Source organism: Onychomys torridus, chromosome 22 (genome assembly GCF_903995425.1).
Source record: "Onychomys torridus chromosome 22, mOncTor1.1, whole genome shotgun sequence".
NCBI classification, from domain to species: Eukaryota; Metazoa; Chordata; class Mammalia; order Rodentia; family Cricetidae; genus Onychomys; species Onychomys torridus.
The window spans coordinates 34,670,980-34,697,579 of NC_050464.1; the positions used below are offsets into that span (position 1 = coordinate 34,670,980).

The 26,600-nt window shown below is 50.0% G+C and overlaps 1 protein-coding gene across 1 annotated transcript in view; it reads left to right on the forward strand.

The window, feature by feature from the left end:
• The window catches only part of Fbxw8 (F-box and WD repeat domain containing 8), a 100,451-nt gene that overhangs the window by 38,184 nt on the left and 35,667 nt on the right, over positions 1-26,600 (forward strand). The window contains exon 5 of the mRNA XM_036171795.1: positions 3,851-4,008. Coding sequence (XP_036027688.1) covers positions 3,851-4,008 — 158 coding nt within the window. The remainder of the gene's footprint in view (positions 1-3,850; positions 4,009-26,600) is intronic.

A 26,600-nucleotide genomic window follows, 5' to 3' on the forward strand; every position in this document is an offset into this window, starting at 1 on the left:
GCTGTGTGTCTCCCTGGCTGGAGGGAGCGCATGGTGGAGTCATTGGCACAGGGCTCCAAGTGTTCGGAACCATGTGCTGCTGAGGCCTGATCAGAATAGAGTTGGGACTTATTTGGGAGTGAAGGAAGAAATTTTGGTATCTTTGTACTCACCAAGGATATGAAATTGGGTATGGAAGGAGGTCTTGAGTCAGCCCAGCCCCTTGCTCCAATGTTTGCTAGTATGTGACTCCCATGAAATAGGGTGGTCGGACTGATGGAGAGAGCCAGGGTGGGGGGCTGTGTCCTGCCCAGCTAAGCACAGTATGCAAACCACAAATTCCCTGTGCTGCACTGAAATGGGGCTGTTGTTGTGAGCACTGGCTGTTGAAAGCTGTTGTTTCTGGGTGTGGAGTACCCGTGGCTAAGCAGCAGCTGAGGGGACCAGGCACTTGACTCTGCCTCAGCGCTCTTCCATCAGACCCTCCTCCACTTGTCCATGTTGCTGGAAGAGCCGAGAACACATTTGTGTTTACTGACTAAGAGCCTGCATGCACTGTGGAGCAAATGTAGCCTCCCCTGCAGGGTGTCACGTGGGAGGGATGTGAAAGGTCACGCGAAGTGGGATCAGCTCCTCTATCCCCCTTTCTTGTGGCCTTTTGCTCTGACTAAATCGTCTGCTGGCAGAAGCACACATTAGCGAAAGCTCTTCAGTGGTAATCATTTTAAATTGGCAATTGCCCTGGTGTACCGAGGAGCCTGGCTTGGGAGTCAGCTGCCGTCTCTGACCCCCATATTTAGAGGTGCAGCACCTTGCCGGGCAAGACCTGACTGGGAAAGCAGGTGGTTCTTCATGTCCTTGGTCCGTGTGCAGCTTGGGTACGTCATCACTCGCTGTGCTCATACCGCAGCTAATGTGGTTGTAGTGTACCGTGCTCACTAATTACGGCCATCAACACCGAGGTCCAGAGGCCTCCCAACACTGCAGCTGTCATACTGGTGTCTTAACTGGTTGAGTGTGATTGTCTTTAGGCAGCAGTGGAGCATCTGGAGCCTTCCTTTTCCACCTCCATCCCCCATCTTCCCTTGCTCCTCCTGGCTATTGTGAGTAGGCGTGCTTAGACCACACTTAGGAGTCCATGCAGCTCCCTCTGCCCTAAGCAGTATTGTCTGCTGGTGGAAATGCAGCGTGCTTGGCAGGACCATGTCCTCTGCTGTGTTGCTGTCCCCTCGCTTAGCTGCGGAGCCTGTGCATGGGGCCTACAGCTCCTGCTCAAGTCAGAAACCTGCTTCCGTAGTGAAAGGGGCAAACGCTTGTGATCTGCAGGCTCTTTGGCTTTGAAGAACAGAATTAATTCAAGTGGCTGTCTGCAAAGTTCCCTGTTCATGAAAATAACTGGGTTTGCCTGTCTCTCCTAGAGCTACAGTTTAGCGTGCTTGGGGGAGACACAGGAGTCTAAGGAGAATTGCCTGTGTTCTGGGTGTTAGTACCAGGGCTGCTGGTTAGGAACAAGGACAGCTGCTGCCACCTGGGAGCACACTGCTGGTGACCTGCCCTTTCCAGACACTGCTTCTCTGGCATTAGATGTGTGTGTGAGAGATGCAGGCCAGGTGAGGAGGTGAGACCAGCTGGTGATGCACACAGATGCTGAGTCGGCAAAGCGGGCTGACTTCAGGTGGACGGGCAGGGAGTCTGGGATGGTGTCTGGAGTGAGTGGGAGGGCCATGGTGTGTCCGTGGTAGAGGCTTGGGGCTAGCACTGATGGAAGGAAGCATGTGTGAAGAAGCTAGGAGCCTGCGAGCCAGAGCCTCAGGAGGAGCACGCGCTTGTCTTGGTGTTGGTGCGCAGGGTGGCTTGAGTGCTCCTGTTAGCTGTGCCCTCTGCTGGCCTTGCCCTTCTCCCCTGCTCATCCCCCACATGAAGACATTGCAGTCCTTGTCTTACACAGCTCACTTCTGTGTGCCTCAAAGGTGAAGCATGTTTTCCTTGTGGTATTTTGTTACTGATTTGCCTCAGAACTCTCTAGAGAGGGCAGTGAGCTGGAGCCCTGATCCCTCAGTGCCTGCTCTCTGATCCCTGCTCCTCCCACTGTAGCCCCAAGGGGGCGTCAGCGTGAAGTTGGCTGCTGACAGGCATTGTCACCAATGGACAACACCGGTGAGGGCCGAGGGACTGTGGGAACTCCTGGGGGAACACAGCATGAAGACCATGGCTGTGCTGAAACAGTCCAGCCAGGGCTGCTGGGAGCAAGACTGTGGATGGCTGAGTTGTGGTTCCTTTCATTGGGTTGAACCTCAAGAATGGACTCCTGGTCTAGACTCACACTACTAGCCTTCCTGTTGTCTGTAGCTGAAACAGTGGCTGGATTCCGGTGAACAACCTGAGTCAGACTGAGGGTGCAGAGCCTGGTGCAGTTGAGGGGGGCAGTTTCTGTAGGGGCCTCTTCATCAACAGTGCTCATCCAGATCACTTTCTGAGGAGTCTGGGGCCTATGGCTGTAGTTGTTCAGGGCCACATCAGTGTGCAGCTTTGGTTATGCATTGTCACTGTTGAGGATAGACAGGAGGGTTAGTGGTCATTGGGGTGGCAGCAGTCCAGTGTTGGGAAGCCTCCTACTGTGTGCTCCTCCTGACAGACAGTCTGGACTCTGTCCTGCAGAGGAGCTCATGACCACATGACTGTAGGTTGATAGTTGGGGGAGTGCTGCAGTGTGTTCTAAAGGCATTCTCCTGAGTCAGGGCACAGGCAGAGTCGTCTCATTAAGAAATCTCCCCTCGGGTGGCTGAGATGGTTAAGCACTTGTCCTGAAGAACCTTGCCTCCTGGTCCATCTGTGGAACCCACAAGAGGGCAGGAAGAGAGGCCATGCAGCAAAGTTGTCCTTGGGCTATCACACATGGGCCCTTGCTCCAGCATGCATACACACAGTAATGTATAATCTCACCTGAGATTGGCCTTCTGTAGCTGCCTCAGACACGCTTGTGACCTAGGTTTCAGGAATGAACTAGGTTTTTTGACTCTACAATGAGCCTCTGAGTGTGTGTGGTTGGGGCCTCAGGAAGACTGTTCGTTAGAGTCTCTGCCTCCCTGTGCTCCTCATGATGCCCCCACAGGTGCTTCTCCTCAACCCAGCCCTCAACTGAGGATTTTAGTGGGAGGAATGTAGACCCCCCAGTAACAGGCAGTGCACAGCTTCATTTGGCCGCCCGTCATCTAGGAAGTGTCCAAAGCCACAGGCCAGAGCGAGTGCCCCTGCTTTCTTAGTGGGCAGGACAGGCGCCTTTCACAGGCAGGTGGCGGTGCTGAGCAGATCCTTGTCCTCAGGAGCCCGGATCAGTTAGCTCTGCTCCTGGAGGAGGTGTGAGGAGCTCAGTCTTTAGGGCTGTTAGTTCTCAGCGTCCCGACTGCATCTGTGTCTCTGCACGCATGTTTGATGGGAACACCAGCACTTGTCCATGTTTCTGCTTGTGATCCTAGAGTGGGAGGGGTGACAGCTTGGTTATGAGGGTGGGAAGAAGTACACCATCACACAGCTCCTTCCTTTCCTCTTCCTTCCTTCCTTCCTTTCCTTTTTTTTTTTTTTTTTTTTTTTTTGAGACGGTCTCATTATGTAGCTCTGGCTATCCTAGAACACACTGTGTAGAGCAGGATGGCTTCAAACTCTGAGACCTGCCTGCCTCTGCCTCTCAGGTGCCGGGATTAAACGTAGTAGTCACTGTTGTACTGTGTCCACAGCCTTTCGTGGCTCAGTTGACACCTTCTCCTCCTCACCCATCCAGATGGCCACAGGAGCAGCACCTCCCAACCAGCCTGCATTCTGCTGTGTGTGGTTCCAGATTTCTCTTGGAACCAAGAGTGTTCTTCTCTTCCAGATACACGTCAGGAGATGTGAGGGTGTGGGATACCCGCACCTGGGACTATGTGGCCCCCTTCCTGGAATCTGAGTCTGAGGAGGAGGAGCCTGGAATGCAGCCATATGTCTCCTTTGTGAGGATCAACAGCTCGCTGGCAGTGGCGGCTTACGAGGATGGTGAGTACCCCAGTACCCCAGCCTTCCCCCTCCCTGTGCAGGAGAAAGCCTCATCAGTGCTGCCCCTGCCTCCTCCATGCACACCCATTCATATGCCCCTGCCTCCTCCATGCACACCCATTCATATGCCCCCGCCTCCTCCATGCACACACATTCATATGCCCCTGCCTCATCCATGCACACCCATTCATATGCCCCCGCCTCCTCCATGCACACACATTCATATGCCCCTGCCTCCTCCATGCACACCCATTCATATGCCCCCGCCTCCTCCATGCACACACATTCATATGCCCCTGCCTCCTCCATGCACACACATTCATATGCCCCTGCCTCCTCCATGCACACACATTCATATGCCCCCGCCTCCTCGATTCACACACACCCCAGCCTCTTCCCTGGGAACGTAAGCACATACACGTTCATGCACTGCCTCTGCCTTTATGTGAAGAAGCTAGCCAATAACCCTGGTCCATTAGTAGGCATTGGAACATGGTACCCATTAAAACTGGTGTTCAATTCATCCTGGAACCATGGAGCTGGATATCACTGCCAGGCATCATGAGGCTGGCCAGACCATCTTAAGCAAATGGTGTGTTTAGTTTAAAATATTAAATATACTTGGCCTCCTTTTCCTGTAACCTTGGCTCAGGCTAAAAAGAATGGGGACAAGGCTGGAGAGGTGGTCTGACATGGGTGGGCAGAAAGCGACAGTCAGCGCCGCCTTCACCTGGCGCTCACCCACCAAGCACAGTCCTGATGTGCTGTCTCTGGCCTGGAGAGGAGCCGGAATGTGTGAGAGCAACTGTGGGTTTACAGAGCTGTTCTGGGACATGTGATGGGACATGTGACACTCCCGTCACTGGCCACAGCAGCCTGCCTGCCCACCCGCGCTCACAGTCCTGATGTCCATTGTGTTGGAAAGCCTGAGCCCCCCCACTACCACCCGTAGGTCTGGAATTTGCATCCCAGCACATTTCAAGGACTCAGTGTTCAAACCAGGGCCATGAAGATCTTTAGGCAGCATGGTGTCATTTGGCACAGGGGGTGGGGCTGCAGTAGCTGTTAGGGAGTTTTGTAAACGTCTAATATTTAACAATAAAAATTCAGAGCTAAAAGAGTAAACATAGGAATTTTAAAAATTAAGCAGAACTTTGTACTTTATTCTTCTGGTTTCATGTGAATAAGACACCACAAATGGACATTAGCTAAGTAGAGGCTGGGGTGTGGCTCAACCTTGTGCTTGCCTGCCATCCTGAGGTCCTGGTTCAACTCCAGCTTCCTCAAAGCAGCGGCACCAGCAAGAGCAACAGCATGCTGCTTCTGTGCCTAGTTAGGCCTTTCCGTGTATGGTTGCCATCCCAGGTGAGCAGTGTAGCCGCAGTGAGCATGCTCGCTGCTTAGTCTCCAACTGGACTTGCAGCTTTGGAACTCTCACAGCACTTGTCCTGCACTCTTGAATGGCACACAGACTTCTACCACTGGGGAAACCAAAGGCCAGAGGGTGAAGTCGTTGAAACCACAGCTGCTGTCCTCTCCCAGCTTCACCGTCGGCAGTAGTGGAGTTCCTGACAGCAAACGCGGAGACTTGTGAAGTGAGCACTGCGCTCATCATACCTGACACATGGAGCTTGAAGGGACAATAAACTGTGGTACAAGTTAGGTGTACAGACACATACAGACGCACAGTGACTGCACACGGATGTCCGTGCATGCAGACACAGGGAGCCTGGTGCATGCTAATCACTGTTCCGCCACTGAGCACACTTGGTGATGACAAGAGCATCTTTGGCCATTGTCATTGTCTTTGTGTAGAAGTAGGGGAGCACCCTAGGCATGATAGAGAGCTTCCTTTATGGTAAATGTTTGAACAGGGGATCTCAAAACATATGTCACATATTTTGCTTAAAAATCTTAATTGGTCCAGAAGTAGTGGACATCTTTACTACCTGTATTTGGGAGGCAGAGGTAGGTGGAGTTCCGAGATAGAAGCCAGCATCTTAGTGACCATCTGGGGCTACATGTTGAGGACCTATCTCAAAAAAAAAAAAAATCATAAAGTTCAAACAACAAAGCTATTAAGAAGAGCCGGGCAGTGGTGGCGCATGCCTTTAATCCCAGGACTCAGGAGGCAGAGGCAGGCAGATCTCTGTGAGTTCGAGGCCAGCCTGGGATACAGAGTAAGTTCCAAGAAAGGTGCAAAAGCTACAGAGAAACCCTATCTCGGGGGGGGGGGGGGGGGGGAGAAGAAGGCAAAAGAAACTACTCAAAGTATTCTTCAACTTGAAGGCCTTCCTGTGCACACTTGAGTGTGTCTTGTTGTTTTTAACCTAATGACACACCTTAGTGACCAGAAGGTCACTCCTTCCTCTTCTCAGTGCCGTGCCACATCTGTTGAACCCATATTGCTGCACATCTGAGCTCCTTGTTCTCGGTGAGGCAGTGACCTTGAATTTGTGTGGACGTAATCCCAGGGTACAGCACTGGCCGTTGCTGGGTTGAAGGCTCTGGGGTTTGGTGTTTGGGTAAATAACTACTGAATTGTCCCCTAGAAGTGTTCTGTTGTTGTTGTCTAAATTTTATGTGTGTGGGTGTTTTGCCTACACGAATGTGCCTGTGCACCACGTGCATGTAGTGCCCGTGGAAGCCAGCAGAGGGCACTGGATCCCCTGGAACTGGAGTCACATACAGTTGTGAGCCACCATGTGGGTGCTGGGAATTAAATCGGGGTCTGTGGAAAAGCAGCCAGTGCTATAGCCACTTAGCTGTCTCTCTAGCTCCACTCCTGGCTTTTTGATGTTGTCCCATATCTGAAAGCCTCGTTTTTCACACCCGTGTCTGTGTAAGCCTGTGGCTCACTGAGAAGCAGATGTGCCTGCATCTGCGCTCACCAGCAGCATTGTAGTGAAAAGCTTTGTACACGTGTTCCTTCACGTGTGTGCAGGGAAGTCATTTCCTATAGGAAGGGTTTCCAGGTAGGAGGGTGAGTGCAATGTCTTCTGCTCTTCCAGCAGGTGTGAGCAGCCCCTCTTCTCACTTTGGGCTGTTGACGGAATTGGTGGGGAATGGCACTGACTATGGTTGCAGTTCTCCCAGGGGAGGGTTGAAGGTTTTGTTACCACACCTGCTGCTGTGGTCCTCTTCTCTTCGTGGTTTCACCTTATTAAATCCTAGGCAGTGCTGAATCCATCCTAGAGCAGGAGGAGTACAGACCTGAGGATTGGTGGTCTCTAGCACCATGAGACCGGCTGCCATGTTCCACAGGTCCAGGCTTTCGATAGGCGTGGTCTGTGCTTGCTCTATTCGGGGCACTGTTGGCCTGTCTGGTTACATCTTGAGCTTTAGGGTCTCATGCTGGCAGGCAGTCACTTCACTGTGAGGTCAACTGCAGTCCTTCTAGGATTCAGGATTTGCCTCAAAGCTCTGGCTTTGTCCAGTGTGAAGACCATTGCTCCTCCAGGAGCTCACCTCTCCCACTAGCAGACTCAGTCAGATCAGGTTGTCAGGATTTCCGTGGTAGACGGCAGCTTCTGGCCCTTCTCCAGATTCCAGGTGGTCTTGTCCTCAGTCTCACTTGGCTGGCAGATGGAGATATTCCCAAAGAGCTGACTCGGAGCTCATAGGTGTAGGTATCAAATGAACGTTCTCTTTGTACCCTCCAAGAGCAGTGGCTGGTGCTTCTTGGGCAAAAACACTGGAAAAGGACCTTGTGGGGTCTGCTGTATGCAGTTTGGGAGTTAATGACCTCCAGCCCTCTCTCGTTGTGAAGCCATTGAGACCCAGATCCATTGTTGGAGCTGCCATGTTCTCTGTAGCAGGAGCCTTCCTGCAGGGCACTCAGTGGGAGACAACCCTGCAGCCTCCTTTCCTGAGCTGCCCTGAGGAACCCTGCACACGCACCTGGGAGCTGGGATCTGGCAAGGCGATCCACAGTTGTGATTTTTTGAATTCCGACCCACTGGCCTCATATTTCTTGTGCCTCGTTTCCAGTTGTCAGCACTGGCCACCCTCCAGTTTGATTTGACCACTAATTGTGCGGCACGTTACCATCCCGAAATGAATCAAATCAAAACACTTTTCCTGGAGCATTAGATAAAGCAAGCGAAGGTTCTGAGTAATGAGCAGACGCTGCTAATGCAGGGACAGTGGAGACCTTGCCAGGACGCCATCTGCACCATGCTTGCCTGCCTGCCTTTGGCCTCAAGCCACGACATTAGGGGAGATGGCAGTATGCTGGGACCCAGGAGTTTCCCCTCAAAACCCACTCTTTGGTGAAAAGTAAGATTAGACATTGTTCTGTGAGGAAAGGTTTCTGTCTGTCTACCTGAGGGGGAAAGAAAAGGCGAGCCCTGGAGGCAGCAGCCCTGGAGACCTTGATGGGTCAGGGCAGCTCTCTCTGGTGCTCATTCACTCCTGCAGCACCTCAGGTGGTTGTCACACACACAGGCCTCATTGTCACCCAGACCCTGGTGAACCATTTCTCACTTACCAGTGGATTAGCGGTGGGTGGGAGAGGGTCTGCAGGCTCCCTCCGTCACTGTAAAAGGTGATGGAAAAGACCACAGTTTACTTAGACAGCTCTGGGGCTGTGCGCCCCGAAGCTCTGTTTTCTAGGTTTATGTTTAACTAGTGAGGTATCTGAGAGTTTGACCAGTGTGGTGACTGTCGGTGCTGATGCCTGAATACGCCGTGTGGCTTACTCCTCCCTCTGACCAGAGTGGAGCTCTAGGAATGGAGCAGAGTGATGGTGAGTGCCAGCTGTGAGCTGCCTGCCCCTCTGCCCGTGGACTGTGGAGAACTTTTCTGTCCTACCCATCACCTTTTTCTTGTCACTTTTCTCTTCAAGTCTGAGTAATCAGCTCTTGCCTGCTCTCCCAGCTGCCCCGAGGCTCAGGAACCAACAGCAGAGTTGAAGGCCCTTTCTGACCATCAGACACTCACGGCAGTAACAGTGGGAATGCGTGTGGTTTTCTGATGTTCAGGAGAGAGTTAACAGACACAGACACGCGCATCATGACCAGTGGGGTGCCTCAGGGCTGAAGGTGTTGGCTGCTATGCCTGAGGCCCGGAGTTCTTCCCAGAACCATGTGGTTGAAAGAGAGCCAAGCGTGCACATGCACATGTACACCTCCACACACCCACACACCCACCCACACACACACCCACACGCACACTCACACTCTAAGTGTTACAGATTTTTAAGTGCAGAGTTCAGAGCTGAAATGCTTTAGAAATATTGAAGACATTGATTTTTTTTTTCTTTTTCGAGACAGGGTTTCTCTGTAGTTTGGGCGCCTTTCCTGGATCTCACTCTGTAGCCCAGGCTAGCCTCGAACTCACAGAGATCTGCCTGGCTCTGCCTCCCGAGTGCTGGGATTAAAGGCGTGCGCCGCCGCCACCACCACCCAGCAAACTTTTTTTTTTTTTTTTGAGACAGTGTCTTCCTCCTCCCTTTCACTATCCACTTAGAATGGCTCTGTTCACCCGACGTGGCAGAGATGCCTCAAGGCTTGCGCACCTAGTGTTGCTGTTTATCCTGCAGCATCACTGACTGGTGGAGAGAACGTTCTCTTTGTCTTCATCTGTACTGTTAGTCCTAGGAGCCACAGAGTCGTGAGTGAGTGAGGTCTGATTCTGAGGACCACAGTGTCTGAGTCTCCGAGGAGACTGGTGTAGGAATGGTGAGCAGCCATCTGTGTAACCACCTCCAGTGTGTGGGTCCATGTGAGGTTGTTGAGTGTGAGCGCCCTCCCCTCCATCCTCCTCCAAGTGCCGTTGGTGAGGAAGTGGATGAAGCATCCTGTGAAGACGAGTTCCAGTCCTGTCCTGTGAGCTGCCTGAGAAGGGTGAGCTACATTTCTTCAGGGGATGTGAACAGTGCTAGGAGCCTTTGGGAAGGAACAAGGTCAGATGCTGCCATTGCCGTTCCAGTGAAGCTTTCTTGTGAGAGCCCACAAGCTAGGCCTTCCAGAAACTCCATCTGCAAATTCCTAGCTGTAAGGCCTAATAGCCTCTGAGTTAAAGCCCCCAGGAAGGGGACCCATAGGACAGCAGCTGCCTCAGCATGACTGTCAGCTTTCCTGACCGTAGAGGAGACACTGGAGATTGGGATGGTGCGCTAAGGCCGTCTCCGCCACAGCTAACAAGGAGAGGAACCGGGACATCTTTAGTGCAAACTCTCCCATTGTCTTTATCTTGCCCATGGTCATCTGCCTGGGGATGACTGAAGTGTGGACGGTGACATGGACTCTCCTAGGTCTGTTTCAGGATTAATGCAGCCAGTTGATGGATAGTCCACCTAAATCCCCCTGGAGTTGGTAGTTTTGTGGATTCAAAACCAGAAAGATGGGCAACAGTTTGTTCATGGAGATGGGTGTGTTCACTGGGGCTTTTTGGGGGATTTGAAAAAGGGACTGTTCAGTCTCTAGAGTAGTTAGCATCTTTCACCATGGATATCTCCTGGGGCCCAGAAAGCAGACAGTCTGTGTTTAAGGAATCCCTCACATCGGCTCAGGGCCTCGTGGTTCCTCTCTGATCAGAGAGTCTTAAAATGTGCATTTATGTTTACGGGAGTCTCCCGAAAATCTCCACCTTTTGGCCCCGAGGCTGCATAGAGCTGTGGGTCTCCATTTGGGGAGCTTCCATCGGCTCTGCAGGCTCTTGTGTCGACTGGTCTTGCACTCTTGTCCATACTGAGGGCCGTGGATGATTCTCAGGGATCCAGAAGCTCTGGAATGGAAACCTAGAGTCTTGGCTTCAGTGTTTCAGATGCTCAACCTCCCAAGGTGGCTGAGAAATGCTAAAGTTACTAGAAAACAGTGGAATGATTTTCTCTTGAACAGAGGAGGCTGTTGAATGTGCTGGCTCAGGGTGGAGTACTGGCCACTGCTTACTGGGGATGGCCGTAATGCTGTTGATGCAGATTCTAGTGTGAGGTACGATCTCAGAGTGGCTGTCCAGTCTGTTGGCGTTGAGAAGCAGGCCAGAGAGCATGGGGAAGGAGACTAGACCAGGGGGACAAGCTGTCTTCCCAAATGGACCCGTGGCAATGGAGCATGATTGTATTTCCAGGGAAGTTAAATTTTACAGGAGAGAACTGGAGTTCCCTTTTGTACTTACAATTTTAGTGGGGGTTCTGACCCAAACCCTGTGTGTCTTTAGAAGGAGCAGCGTGTGTGTGACTGCCCACACTTTCACTCAGAAAGCCAGACAGTGGCCCCCGGCGTGCGTGCGTGCGCGCGTGCGTGCGTGCAGGTGGCCTTTCAGACCAGGGCAGTCCAGGAGGAAAGGAGTGGAGCATCACTTGGGGTTTATATGGATGGGAGCACCAAGAGCAGAGATGGTGAGCATGCTGTGGATGAGGGACCGGCTTCCTCGCTGCTGCAGAGAAGATGACAGCCTAAGGGCTGGAGTGGAGCAGGAGGCATCAGTGTGGGGTATGTGGTCTGCAGTGCAGAGCAAGGGGAGTTGGGAAACTGGAGAGGTGTATGTACATGTGTCCTGGTTAGTTCTAGTTGCTAACCTGATGGGGTCTGGAGTCGGCTGAGAGGAAAACCTGAGTTGAACTATCTAGAGGCCTGTGGGCATGTGTTGTGTGTGTGTGGTTTGTCTTGATAGTTAATTGGCACAGGAGCACCCAGCTCACTGTGGGCAGCACTATTCCTTGGGTGGGTGATCCTGGGCTGTATGAAAGAAGTTAACTGAGCACAAGCCTACGATCGAAGCAGCAAGCAGGGTCCTCAGTGGTTCCTGCTCAAGATGTCTTAACGATGGACTGTAGCTGGAGGCTGTGATCAAACCTTCCTAAGTTGCTTTCGGTCATAACAGCAAAGGCGGAGCTAGGGCAGTGTTGTGGGCAGGCTTGAACCCTGCTCTTGGGGGTACCACTCTCCACCTTCAGGAACCAGCTGCAGGGAGGAATGGCTGACTGTGGAACTTGGGCAGAAAGGACCAAGTCGGGAAGTGTGTGAACGCATCACATACAGAGACCGTAAGAGCTAGCTTAATGGTGTCCCCTTAGTCCACTCTGGCCAGTGTGAGTATCAAACATGGATGAGGACAGTGACCGATTACGACTTAGTGACTAAAGCAGGAATCCAAGCCGTGGCTGGAGTAGAGGAATGAACAGGGAGAAAATCCGCTCAGCTGGAACGTCAGCTATAAATATAGAAAGGATGGTGGGAGGGGGAAGCCACTGATGGTGACTAGTAACTAGATGAGGAGAAAAACAGTGTATGCCGCAGCTAGGAGATGGGACTGAGACGAGCTCAGAGAGAGTGCCGTGTAGCCCCAAAGAGTGTCCTCAGAGAACATTCATTAAAAGAGAGGGGCAGGGGTTGGGGATTTAGCTCCGTGGTAGAGCGCTTGCTTAGCAAGCACAAGGCCCTGGGTTCGGGCCTCAGCTGGGGGCTTGGGGGAGACCAGAGAGAGGGGCATGTGCAGGGGCAGCCTGGCAGAGTCTGTCTCAGTGAGGGCCATGTTGAGAATCGTCACTTAAGGCTCAGACAGACATAGTCGCCACATGTGTGACCTGCCGGCCCCACACAGTCGTGAAGCAATGAAGGACAAACCCAAATGGAGGGTCACTCTGTGAAATGGCTGCCTTTCTCAAGGCTGTCAGTTGTGGAGAGCTAGGACAGTCTCTCAGAGCTGTTCCAGACTCCAGGACAACCAGCAGAACAACACCACTGGGTGTTTTCTTTTCTCTTGTACCAGAGATCAAGCCCGGGGTCCTGTGGTGCTGAGCAAACACTTCGCTGGGCTGCATCCTGTCCTCCAGGCTTGGGGAGAGGACAGCCAAGTACGGAGGTGTCCTGGCTTGGCTCTCATAAAGCTGTGGTTAGACAGTGGCAGAGGCCTGAGGACGGGGTGCAGGGCTTCTGGAGACCCTCTGTAACTGCCATGTTTCTGAATGACAGAAGAAAGACTTTAGTCTCTGCTCAAGATTGTGCATTCGGAATGGATTTATCTTCCTGGGTTTTTCTTAAAGTCAGTCAGCCTCTCTCTCTCTCTCTCTCTCTCTCTCTCTCTCTCTCTCTCTCTCTCTCTCTCTGTGTGTGTGTGTGTGTGTGTGTGTGTGTGTGTGTGTGTGTGTGTGTTTGTGCGCGCATGCGCGCAGGAATGTACACAGTGTCTGTGCTAAGGTCTTCCTGCTTATGTGGCAAGTACTTTACACACTAAACCATCTCCAGCTCTTCTCTTACAAGGAACTTGAGAACTGGATAAAGTATATTAAGACATAAGTTTCCAATGTTGCCTTCCCTTAAAGAAGGATAAAGCTGAGGCCCCAAGTAACCTTAGCATACAAGCAGGAGGCAGCGAAGAACACCGCGGGAAGTGGACACATGGGGTGCGGGGTTTGGGAGAGGGCAGCAAGAGCCCCAGGAGGCACGGTGACAGAGACCTGCCCAGGCCAGCGACAAGGGTACCTGTAGTCTTGTAACAATCTCTTTAAGAGTGAGCAGTTTTCCTCACACACAGTGATAGTGCATGGGGGAGGGGTAGAACATGTGTACAAGCTTTGTTGTTGTTACAAAAACCTTAGGAGAAGAGACAGTTTTCTGTTTGCTTAAGAGCATCCTGGGAACACTGTGCCTAGCCATCACTAATCACGCCTGGCAGTGGCTTCCTAGAAACCAGGTCCCGCTGGCTCGGTGCGCACAGGGCCTCTAGAGGCCGCGGAAGATGAGGAATGGAAACAGAAGGAGAGGAAGTAAAAGCATCTAGAGATGACCTGCTGAAGGGCCGGCCCTCAGCACGTCAGGTACAGAGGAGGAGGAGGCGTGGAGTCAGCAGACTGCTGGGCAGACGCACAGGCGCTTCATCTGTGGGGCAAAACCTAATTCTTCATTTTGTTTTTCTCTTTCTGCTGTCCCTCCTCTGTTCTTTCTCTGTTCTGTTCTTCCACCCGACATGTTCCTCCTCCTTCCCTCATGTTCTCCTTCTCTCCCTTTTCTCTTACCCCTTTCATACCTCCTGAGACACAAGTTTCTACACAAGGAAAGATCACCTCACAACCACAAGCTACATATTTTCCAGAACAAATTAAAATCCTTTATACAGGAAGAGATCACATTATGATCACAAGTTACATGTTTTTCTTAGAAGACCACAGTAATTAAACCTTTTTCTTTATATGAATTTTCCCACTGTAACATCTTCACCCCAAAGCAATGATTCTTTTATAATTGATTAGCAGATTTGTAAGCAAGCCAAGTGTATTCAGCCAGTTCCCTTTGTACTGGAAGGCAGCTGTTTGTGGTTACAAAGAAAGGATCAATCATTTTATTATTTATCTCAAAAAGTAATCTTACACAAGATCTTAAAAGAATCACAAATCTAAACTTTTATTTATAAAAAAACAGTCATTTCTACTCAGAAAGAAGTCCTCAGAGTGCACACCGATTCATCAACAATTTTTTTATTAAGTCATCCCAGGAAGCCAAGGGCAAAAATGGATACAAGAAATATCATCTTTGGCCACCAACCCATCTTTAGCAAGAAAGGCACATCAGCTAGTAATAACCAGGCTGCCATTGTTCTTGTTCCCTGATCTCAGTGAGTCCCTCACTCAACTATTAAAAGTGTGCCTTTCTAGACTTCATATTGTTCCTCAAGATTTTCTACATCAAAGCCAAACAAAATAAAAACATCCTTTAACTAACTTTACTAACAATCCACATCTCTAAATTCTTTCCAAGGGTGGTTGGTTTGCTGTGGATTGGTCTTTCTGTAGTCTGTGAATATGTGATGTTCTCATTGGTTAATAAAGAAGTGTGCCAATGGTGAGGCCAAATAAGGTTAGGCAGTACTATCAAACTGAAGACAGAGGAAGAAGGGTGGAGTTGGGACAACCACCAAAGGAGCAAGATGCCAGAGCACTGGTAAGCCATGAGCTACATGGTGATACAAAGGTTAATAGAAATATGTTAACTTATATGTAAGAGCTAGTTAGTAATAAGCCTGCACCATGGGCCAAACATTTATGATTACTATAAACCTCTGAGTGATTATTTGGCTGCTGGGTATTTGGGAGTTGCTGGCCGGACACAGAAACTTCCACCTCCAGGTGGTGGTTGAATCATGAATCTGCTCCAGCATTAATCTGTTTCACTGGTGTCCATCCACTCTGCTCCTTGCCCCAGTGAAGTGCTTGCCTTTCCAGGAGGGTGTTGAAGTGTGCACTGCCCCATACATCCCTCCCCAAGACGACCCACCATCCCCACTTGATGCTACAGACAAGTTGATGCTCAGAGTGGATTGTAGTGCTGTGTAACACTTCTCTGAGAACTGTAGAACATCTTCCTGACTTTGATCCAGGCAGAGATTCCTTAGACACAAAAACACAAATTATAAAAGAAAAAAGTTAACATCATCAGAAATCAAAACCCTCATTTCTTAGAGATGCCACTAAGATGTGAAAACACAAATGAATTTGGGAGAGCAGGGCCTAAAAACAAGGCAGACTAAAGTCTCATGAAATAACCAGCTGTATTCAGAGCATTGGACAATTTATACTCTGAGGGTTAAGAAGGATCACATGAGAAAGATGTACAGTCACAAGGACAAGCTATCTGTGAAAAAGCATATTTTTCCGTAGAAGCATATAAATAACAACAGTTGAAGTCAACCCCTGTCTGCTGCCTTGGGAGGAGCGTGCAAACACATTCCAAGGACAGTCCTGTGTTTTGAAGAAACTGAGCTCACAAGACTTGTTACTTTCTTGGAGTTTCCTCAGAAGCACTCAGAATTCTCACATGACTCCATTCTTGGACTGTGTTCTAATAGTGTACATGTGTACATGCATGCATGCATGCATACACACATATTATGAAGGACTTGCTAGCCTGGCTGATAAGTCGGGGCCTGGTGGTCCAGCAGTGCAGAGAAGAACCTAGGGCCTCAGCAGTTCGAGCCTGGCACCTGAAGTCCTGAAGATCCCCAGAGAGCCACTGCCCTCTATACCCATTGGAAGGCCCAAGAAGCTGGAGTCTGGTGTCAGCCAAGGATGGTAGCAGTTGCAGCAACAGAAAGAGAGATAAGTGAGGAGTGAGGCAGGCAGGCAGGCAGGCAGGCAGGACTGCTTGTTGCTCAGTCTGGACTACTTGACAGAGGGGCCACTATGGGCAGGGTCTGCTCCCTACAGCACTCCTCCCTGAAAGGGCTCTCAGGGACTCAGCAGACAGGGCTGGCTCCGTGGATTCCAGAGCCCATCAGGTTGACAGCCAAGATTGAGCATGCCAGTCTGCTGCCGCTGCATGCAGCTCGATGAAGAAAGAAGTTATAGATACAAACAGCAAACAGGTAAGCACAGCAACACTGTAACTGTTGCTTCAATGAGGTGCTTGCATGGCCCACCTGCTTTGAAAAGACATCTACATTAGCTGCCGAATCACACTGTTCCTTTCCTCCAGTGCGTAGACATACTAAGTGCTGGTGAGCCCCAGGCAGTCCGTGTCCCTGTGCCTTCGCAATGGGAACAGCACCTATACAAATGGAGTGTGGGCTGCCTTAGCATGCAGCGTTTCCACTGGACAGTCAGCCTGGAGAGTGACTGCACGTGAACACACGGACTTGGGCTTGGTTGCTTATAGGGTTTTGTCATTGTAGCTCTACACTGGAAGCAACCCAGAGCATATGAGCTGGCGAGTATGCCTGTGTATCCATGCAGTGGAATGCTGCATGTCAGTAGAGTTAGGGGGAGTGTCAGCCACATAGCAACAGTGTTCAAATGTGTGACATAAGCCAGATTGTCAAAAGTGCATCCTGCATAAAAATTCCACTGCTAGGGAATCCTAGGACAGATAGAGTTAGCAGTAACTGGAACTATGGGAAGAGACTTGGCTATAGAAGGGTGTAAGGGGACTTCTTGGTCTGGGGTAGTTCTGTATGGTGGTTGTAGTGAAGGCTACAGGACCAGTATGTTTTCTGTTCTGGCCAAATTGTACATTTAAAGTAGATAATTTATATGTGTAGTTTATTTCCTCAGTAGAGTTGATTTTAAAAAGCAGTACCTTTTTAATTACATTTGCCACATGGTCTCGTTCTTGCAGAGATGGTTGTTTTGGTCAGTGTGAAGGCAGTGGATCTGAGAGCAACTCACTTTGGGCTGAGGGTCATGTCCTGGCTCTCACTCTGAAGGTTGCAGGAGTGTGTTGTTGTAGAACCTGAGCTGTGGAGATAGCTCAGGGTCAGAGCGCTTGCACTGGCAGAAGACCCAAGTTCGGTTCGCAGCACCCACGTCCTGGCTCACAGCCTCCTGTAACGCTAGTTCCAGGGCTCTAGCACCCTCTTGTGGCCTCCTCAGGCACTGTACTGATCCATAACGCACATGCATAGGGCGAGGGTTGGTAAAAATATATATTGTGCTATCCTTGTACAATACTGAATTCAGCCTCCACCCAGATTTTGGGTTTAAATATTAATGCTGGAAGTGACTGGCTAGGACACCTGTGTACAAAGTGAGTCTGAAACATCTTTGGGTAAACAAGATTGGAGATAGAGACATCATGCTAAATTAGAGTCCCCAGTGGCTGAAGTGGGAATCTGATTGTCTCTGTGAATCTGAGACACCTTAGGGTCCCACTCTAAGTCCCCAGAAGGGCCAAGGAACTCCCACAGAATCAGGAGGGAATACAGAAAGGCAAGATAATGGCAAAGCACAGTTGTGTTTTAGTTACCTAAGGCCAAATGGGGTGAGAAAACTGAACCCGCAGGTCACCTGACACCATAGCCATTCAGAATGAATGACCAATATCCCCAGTAAGTAGAGAGCTTGCTGGTTTGGGGTGGACCTGCTGGATTATAATCCATCACATCATCATTTTGTGCTTTGCTGGCCAGAGACTGTAGGAAGATTTGTAAGGTCCATACAGTGGTGTGTGCCTGTAGTCCCAGGTACCTGGGAGGCCGAGGCAGGAGGATGGCTTGCACCTGTGAGTTACAGACCAGTGTCTTAAGACAACAACAAACACTGGCTCCATACTCACTGTTTAGCTCTATCAGTCCCTGAACTCCCGCCTCAGCCTCCGTAGTGCTTGGAGCTTTACTTTTTAGAAATAGCCCTTAAAATTCTATTTCAGAAATCCTTGTATGAGGGGGTGGAGAGATGGCGCAGTGGTGAAGAGCACTGGCTGCTCTTCCAGAGGACTCAGGTTCAGTTCCCAGCACCCACGTGGCAGCTCACACCTGTCTGTAACTCCAGCACCAGGGGATCTGGTACTGCAGGCGCTAAGCCTGTAACTGGTGTATAGACACACACCACACAAAACACCCGCACACGTAGAATTGTGAAGTCCTCTTAAGAAAATTTAACCCCTAGCTTGAAGTGACTAGTGTCATAAAGCCCCACTCCTGTCCTCTGCTTCAGTAGCTGCCAGCAGCAGCCCTAAAGTACAGGGTTCTGGGTTCTGTGTAGCTCTGTTGAGACTAGAAGGGGAAGAAGGTGTTTGTTGGGCTTACACTTCCAGTCCATTATGGAGGGAAGTTGGGGCAGGGACTCGAGCATCTGGAAGGCAGGTCTGCTCGCTGTTCGCACAGCATTACCTCCTGCCAGGGAACTCATAGCCACAGGAGTGCAGCGGGCACCATGGAGGATGCTACTTGCTGGCTCACACACAGGCCCTTCCCAGCCAGCTTTCTTGCACAGCCCAGTACTAACTACCTGCCCAGGGAATGGTGCCGCCCACAGCGGCCTGGACCCTCCTCTATACACTAAAGATCAAGACCATTCCCTGCTGCAGGCCACAAAACTATATGAAGTAGGAATTCAGCTGATTCTGACAAAGCTGTACCTGGAGGAGTTAGTTAAGCACTCTTCCAGAGGATGAGGCCAAGGTTCAAGGAGTCTTGGTGATACTGGCTTTTGAATATTAGCTGTTTCCTGCTATGAATTTCTCACGTGCTGTTGTAGCTTTTCCATCATTCATTGGACACAGTGTCCCCTATACAACTAAAGTATTTGTATAACTTTCTCCAACTGTGCTAACAACAGACACAGACAAAATCCCGAATTTCAGGCCTTTCATAGTTATTGTCATTGGCAGCGTCTGGTCAGGACCATCCCCAGAAGGATGAAAGTATCTCATCTGAGATACCTCACAGACTCTCAGAACAGACTTAAACATCCAGACTATCTGTTTGAGAAGGCCTGGCCAATGTGTTAATTAAGCCTAACTGTCTCATTGTCCTTATCTCTAGTTTTAGATCTTCCTTTAGCAATTACCAGGTGCATCTAGCTGTGATGGAAGTTGCCTAGCCAAGTTGCCTAGCGACCGAGCACACGTCACCCACCCTGCCAGAAAAACGGCAATAGCTTGGACAGATAAGGAGCCACAAGAAGAAAGAAGGCAGTTTTATTTTCATCCATGACCTAGTGACCTACAGGTTCTTAACATTTCAGCTAGACACGTCTAAGAATATAGTTTGAGCGTATAAATCCCCTTACAGTGGCAATTAATGAGGCGTTTCCACGTAGTTTATCTGATAGTCAAAAGGGGGTTATTTTGAGTCAGTTTACAGCAAGCAAAGGAGTCGGTTAGAGGATCCAGGAGAGGTGAAGTGCAGTCCAACTCTCTGGAGAACTCTGACTTGGTCTGCAGTCCAGCATCCAGGATAACGAGGTAGCCAAGTGAGTGAACACATACGAATTTCAGTTCTTAAAGGGTCCCTGTCTGGGCCACGCCCTGGGCAGGGTCAGGCACCCAGCAGTTACGTGCTGTCTACTAGGGGCAATGCTTCAGGGGTGAAGCACAGACAACACCCCTACATCTCCTCTTTTTAGTATTAACCCAATTTAGCCCTCAGTTGATTCATCCCATTTGTCATTTCCCTTTTGGGTTGCTAGTGACAGCTGACAATTACTGCTCTTTGTGTGGACCTTATCACCCCTCCTTTTGACCCTGAGGGAATTCAAGCCTGCTGACCTTGCCTTGGCCAGAGTATCGCTGATTGCATGGGTATACAACTGAAAACCTCAGAGACTTGTGGAGAACTAGATTGGAGGACTAGAAGAGAGACTAGAAGAACAAGATGAAAGGTGAGGAAGAGCCAGCTGGGGAAGAACAAGATGAGGAAGAACAGGATGAGAGAGAAGGAGATGGGAGAGGAACTAAGATGGGAAGGAACTGGATGGACGAGAACCTAGATGGGGCAGAACTAAGGTAGAACTCAGAGGGGACAGCAGAAAAGTGTGGAGAGAGATCAGACAGGGTAGGAGCTAGGCATGAGAGCAGAACAGTGGCTGCGGAGAGGACTGACTCAGAAGAATAAGGTGAATGGACTAAGAGTTTCGTGTACGTACATTTATTAGAGTATCCCTCAGATTAATTTACTGCTGGTAGCGTCTCTTCTAGAAATCTGGGAGAAGGCTATCAGGGGCTGGACCCCAGTGGCTTTCGTTAATTCTCCAAAGACATACATGCCCAGAGGCCAGTCTGGTCTGGCAGTCCTTCAGTTGAGACTCCCATCTTTAAAAAAGTTTTTTTTAATTAGATTTATCTTGTGTGTATGAGTGTTTTGCTTGTATGTATGTATGTGTACCATGTGTGCCTGGTGCCCAAGAATATCAGAAGAGAGAATTGGAGCCCCTCAGATTGGAGTTGAAGACACTTGTGAATTGCCATGTGAGTTCTGGGAATTGAACCTGGGTCCTCTACAAGAGCAGCAAGTACTTTGAATCACTGAGCCAGCTCTCTAGCCTGGAGACTGGAGACTCCCTTCACTGGTGGCCATTGGCTATGGCGAGTTACCTGCTGAGCAAAAAACTTGTTAGCAACAAGCAGCCTTTTGTTTGTTTGTTTCTGTGTAGTTTTGGTACCTGTCCTGGAACTCACTCTGTAGACCAGGCTGGCCTCGAACTCACAGAGATCTGCCTGGCTCTGCCTCCCGAGTGCTGGGATTAAAGGCATGTGCCTCCACCGCCAGCTAACGAGCAGTCTCTTTAAAGAAGGGAGAGCAAACATGCACAGCAGCCTTTACTGGAGGTGCCTGACCTGTGCTGGGAAGGCTGGCTCCAGCTGATCCAGGGAGGTGTGACAGCAACAGTTTTGGGCTCTGTCAGAGTTTAATTCACCTGAACTCTTCAACAGACCTTTTAGAATTTGAGTTTCTAGTTTAATTTTGCCTACCAGAATTAAATATCTGCTATAAAATGATGCAGATTGTGCTTGAAAAAACAAACAAACAAACAAACAAACAAACAAAACCTCCCACTAGTCAGATCATCATCAAGGTGTATAACAGGTTTGTGCATATACTTTTTATGTAGCATTACATGTGGAAAGAAGTCAAGCATTGAATGTGTATGCCAGCAAGGAAGTGCTGGTTTGTTTCAGGTGTAATGCATTAAGCTATGACTGTCCCCCAGCACCCCACCCCAGTCAGCCTTCCCAACCAGCATCCAATGCTCTCCTGGATGCCTCGGCTGTTCCCCTTGGTGACATGGCAGGAAAGTGGTGGCTAGCAGCAGGCTTTGCAAAAGTGATGTCTCAGTGATGTCCTCTGCCTTCTTAGGGTCACTCTGGTAAAGCCTCCTCTGCGTTGGCTGGCTTCTCAGTCCATCTCTTCTTCCTTGGACTCTGCACTCTGAGTTGCACCGAGACACTGGGCAGTTAGCAATGTGCTGTTCACCTTCCCCTCAGCCCACTCTGCCTTATTCAGATGTTCTCCTGATGGCTGTGGGCTTGAGAGTTTCTGGGAGCCCACCCTCCCTGCCTCCCTCCTTGAGCCTCTGCCGCCCTGGTCACCCCAGCTTTTGGCCTCTGCTCTTTCCCTAACCTTGGTCCTCAAGCCCATTCAGAATCCAATCTAAGGGTTGGGGATTTAGCTCAGTGGTAGAGTGCTAAAGTCCTGGGTTCAGTCCTCAGCTCCATTAAAAAAAAAAAAAAAGAATCCAGTCTAAAATGCACCTTGCAGAATATTTTCTATCTATTGCTTTTCCTCTGGAGGCAACGGCATGCAGCCTTGGAGAAGGAGTCACCTTTACTCGACCATTTCTCCTTCAAGGCATACCTGACTCAGCCCTTTGGACCCTTGCTTGTGCTGAGCTGAACTCCTGTTCTGGTAGGTGATTCCGTGGGCAGACTGCTCACTGTGCACCTCCACAAAGAAGCTGGGCGCAATAGTGCTCCTCGTGCCCTGCGCGACCCCAGCTCTGGGAACGTGGACACCGGTGGATTCCTGGGGCTCACTGGTCTGAGCTCCAGATGCAGTGAGAGACCTCTTCACACAAGGAGAGAGAGAGAGAGAGAGAGAGAGAGAGAGAGAGAGAGAGAGAGAGAGAGAGAGAGCGCCAGCCAGCCAGAGAGCAAACTGCTGCTCTCAGACTTGATGCATGTCTGCAGCCTGAATTCAGTGTGATGTGTGTAGTTAACGAAGAGGTGCATGTTTATGTCTAGTGAGTGCTGTGGGTGCATTTGAAATTTCTGTTAAAAACGCTTTTCCCTTGTCAGAGTCTCTTCTGCACCCTTCTTAACTGATCATAGAAAAGCACTTATCCCCATAGTGGGAATGGAGCGTGCCAGCTGTCTGTGGAAGTAGCCGGCTCATTCCGTGTCTCTGAACACAGCTAATTGATCCTGTCTGGTTAGCTGTCATGGGGCTGAGACCGAGCTGCAGGTGTTAATCGTGTGAGCTCAAGAGGCAGGCTTGAGCTCATGGTGGACGGTTCCTCAAAGGGAAGGCTCCAGAGACTGTGAGCAAGCAGACATGGTAGTTGAAGGGTCTGCTTTGTGGCTGTCTAAACTGTAACCTCTTTTAAACTGTAGGTACATGGAGCAGATCAGAGGGGAGGGGCAATGCCAGTGTGTATTTCCAAAACCAGTTCACTGGTTATTTACCTTTCAAGCAATTAACGTAATTACCATTGTGCTGAGAAGTAATTGGGGAAGTTCTGCCCTGAGCTCTTACGGCCCCACCGGGACAGTTTTAGTTGGGACTTATTTTTTTGATGGAAGTCTAATTGCAGTTTTGGCTTTGTGCACACAAACAGAAGCAGCTAATTGTTTAGGCAAATAGCAGATTAATTTAAATATGCATCCCTAATAAAACAAAAATGGTATCCATTATGGTCCTTGTTCCCATGCCGAGGAATATAAATATTGTGCGCAGGCACCATTAGGCGGAGTTCTTAAGGACTGTCGTCGCTATTGCACAGTGGTAGCACTTTCCAGATCCCAGTAATCTTTACAAAAGCTAACATAAATCAGCTTAAACTCATTTAGATCCCATTTCTTCTATGTGCAGTTTCATTACCACACTCTGCCTGGCCTCCTTTGGGAGGTGGAGGGACGTGCTGCAGACTGGCATGGGTGCCCATCCACAGCTGCTCAGCAGCCTTTATGTCTCCTCCAAAGCCTGGCCCTCGTCACTCATGTCACTGCTAATGACTTCCTGGTCTAGGGCAAGTGCTGAGTGCCTCTAGCCCGGCTGCTCATCAAGGTGGAGGGTACTGAGCAGGGAGCCAGCAGTGCTGCCAGGTCCACCCCTGCCTACCTCAGGGGCTTTGGCCTCCACTCACTGTCTTCTGTCAGATGGGCTGTGGAAGGTCCAGTGTCTGTCTTTGTCTGCGCCCTTTTCAAATTTCTGCTGAGTAATTGGGCTCTCTTGTAGCCCCAGCACTCCCTGGAGCTCAGAATCTTCTCTGGGGTGTGGAAGATGCTCAGGATGGATGCCTTCCGCCTCTGTTTATACCGTGGGGCCTGGACTCCAGCTCTCAGAGGCTGGGGCTGCTGCAGGAAATGGTGGCATGTTCATAAGTCACCAGGTAGCTGCCGGGGCCCTCCCTTTGCCTTGGCTGAGCAATTTTCTTGTTTCACCTTGGCCTGAGCTACAGGGAGGTGGAGGACAGCTCAGGGCCTCTGCACTCTAAACTGTATTCCAGGCCAGCAGGCATGGAAGACTTGAGTCATCTTTTGGCATAGGCTGATGAGACCATGGCTGGGGACCCGTTCATGGACCAGGGTTCACATTTTGTTGCATGCTTGGAGTAGAAGCCTTTGTGGAATGGAGCTGGCTCCTTTAGAGAAAGCTGGATTGTGGAGAAAAACAGGAGGAAACAGTTATAGAAATTAGAGGTGAACGTTGGTAGGTTCTGCTAATGGCACATCCCTCTGACCCCACCAGTGGAGAGTGCAGAAGCCCAGCACACAGCCTGCCTCTTTATCTGTCATCCAGTGCCAGAAGCCAAGTTCACCCTGATGCTGGGCTATAATATGGTCATTCAAATGAATCCAGGTCATAGTTTTAAATACTGTACTTGTTTGAGAACTGAACTGTTTGGTCTGACCATCACTGCCGACGTCTCCCTTAACAGTCATTTGGTGAACATGGACTGGCTCAACTCAATGTCCAGAAAGGCCAGCTGCTGTTATGTCGGGGTGAGGGCAGGTGTGTGTGTGTTGAGGGATGATCTGAACAAGGTTTATAACTTCCTTCCTATTGCTGGGATAAAACACTGACCTGAAGCAACTGAGAGAAGAGGAAAAGTTTATTTGGTTACACTTCCCAGTGCCAGGCCATCACTGAAGAAGGGCAGGGCAGGAGCTGAAGCAGAGGCTGGAGGATGCTGCTCACTCACTCATACGTATCCCAGACCCACCTGCCAGGAAATGGTGCTACCCACAGCAGGCTGGGCTTTCCTATGTCAGTTAACAAACAAAACAGTCCCACCCTACCCCCTTCATGCCCTGTGTACAGTTTCTGAATGGAGACTCACTTCTCAGGTGACTCTAGGCTGTATCACGTTGACAGTTAATCTTCAGAGGCCTACAAGTGAGAGGCTGTGTAGATACCACCAGAACTGGGCTGCATGCAGGAAGGAGCTCTCTGTTTCCCATCATGCCAACACCCTGAGGCCGCTCAGGGCACAGCAAGCATTGCCCACTGTGTGACCTTGTTGGCTTCTCCTCCTTTCTTCTAACCTCCTGCTGTGCTGTGGGTCATTCTCACGGCTGAGGGATTTGCTTTTCAAGTCTGCAGTTCTCAGGTTGAAAAGGACTGGGATGGAACTGTGTTAGTCTGGTGTCTGTCTGTCCCTCCCTTAAGCTCTCCCCTCCTCTAGTGGTGCAGGGAGCAGGAGGACCTTGTACACACTGAGCAGGTCTGTCACAGCTGCCCAGCGACTGCCCTGTGCTCTAGCAAAGCTTCTGGGTCTCTAATGTTGAAGGTGACGTTGGTGAAGAGAGGAGAGGATCACAACTCTCCAACTACACATGGGGGAAATAAGTAGCTCTCTCTTACTTACATCACTCTAAAAGATACTGACCCACCTGCTCCTGCAAAACCAAAGTGTGTGATGGCCATATACAGAGATTGGGATGGGAAAATGGCTGTGGGACTGTGAAGTCCTTGGACTTGGTGTGGATGAGTATTGTCATTTGAAGGCTATGGTGAGCTAAGCATGTATCTTAAAGTCCTAAAGCAGCTGCTCAAGAATTCCAGGGAGAGTTGCAGCCAGTAGGTCAGCAGAAGAAGCATGATGGAATAAACACATAAGCAAAAACTGGGTCCGTGGATAACAAAAACGTGTAAGTAAGTAGTGGGGCTAGAAGGGTGGCTCAGTGGTTAAGACCACCTGCTGCTCTTGCCGAGTGCTCCCAAACACCCATTGGGAAGCTCACAACCACCTACAACTCCAACTCCAAGGTAGCTGAGGCCTCTGGCCTCGTGGGCACCTGTACTCTTGATACATACACACATAGACACACCTACACTTACATAATTAAAAATAAAATAGATCTAAAAAGGTAAGTAGTCTTAACTTGTATTTAAAAAACAAGACCAAATATATACTACCTACAAGAACTCCACCTTAACGTGTGTATGTCTTTAGAGACAAGTTATTGTCATCCTGGACTTGCTGTGTTGCTCAGGCTAACCTCAGACTATCAGTCTGCTGCCTCATCCTTGCTGCTGCTGAGGCTACAGGTGTGTGTCACTGTGCCTGGCTCCAAGAATCAATCCCACTTTAGAAATAAAGACAGACAGCAAAGGAAACACGGCGAAAGCCAGAGTGCAGGGTGAGTGGCAAAGTGAACTTCAGAGCAGAGACTCTAGCCAGGGACAGAAAAAGGGAGAAAAGGACAGTTAATTCAAGAAACCATTAGCGAACTCAATGCTTGCACACCAGACTTGGTGCTAGGGGACCGCAGTGACACCAGTGCCATTGACGGGGAGGCCAGCCTAGTTGCACACGTAAGAATGTAACTGAAGAGCAGGGGCTGTCAATGGTGAAAGTATGGAGGTGCTCAGAGAGAGTGGCCCTTATGATAGAGGGAGGAGCCTGAGTGTCTGAGGCAGCTTGGAGCCTGGCTCTGTGCTGAGCTGTGTTTACTGTGTGTTTACATGTTTATTGCATCCAGTTCTGTTAAGAAAAGGATGCCAGCCAAACCAGCCCTTGCCTAGTAATGAAAACCGTGTCTGTAGATAGACTCCGAGTGTGCTCAAGTGCACTGTGTTGAACAGCCAGCAGAACATGGGGCGAATTTGGTGGTGTGTGCGTCCTCACCCAGCTCCAGTTCTCTCTCCCCAGCTCAGCACAGTGGTCCAGCCACTTAGAGCTTCCACTGTTCTGCCTCCGCGGCATGGGGGAACTG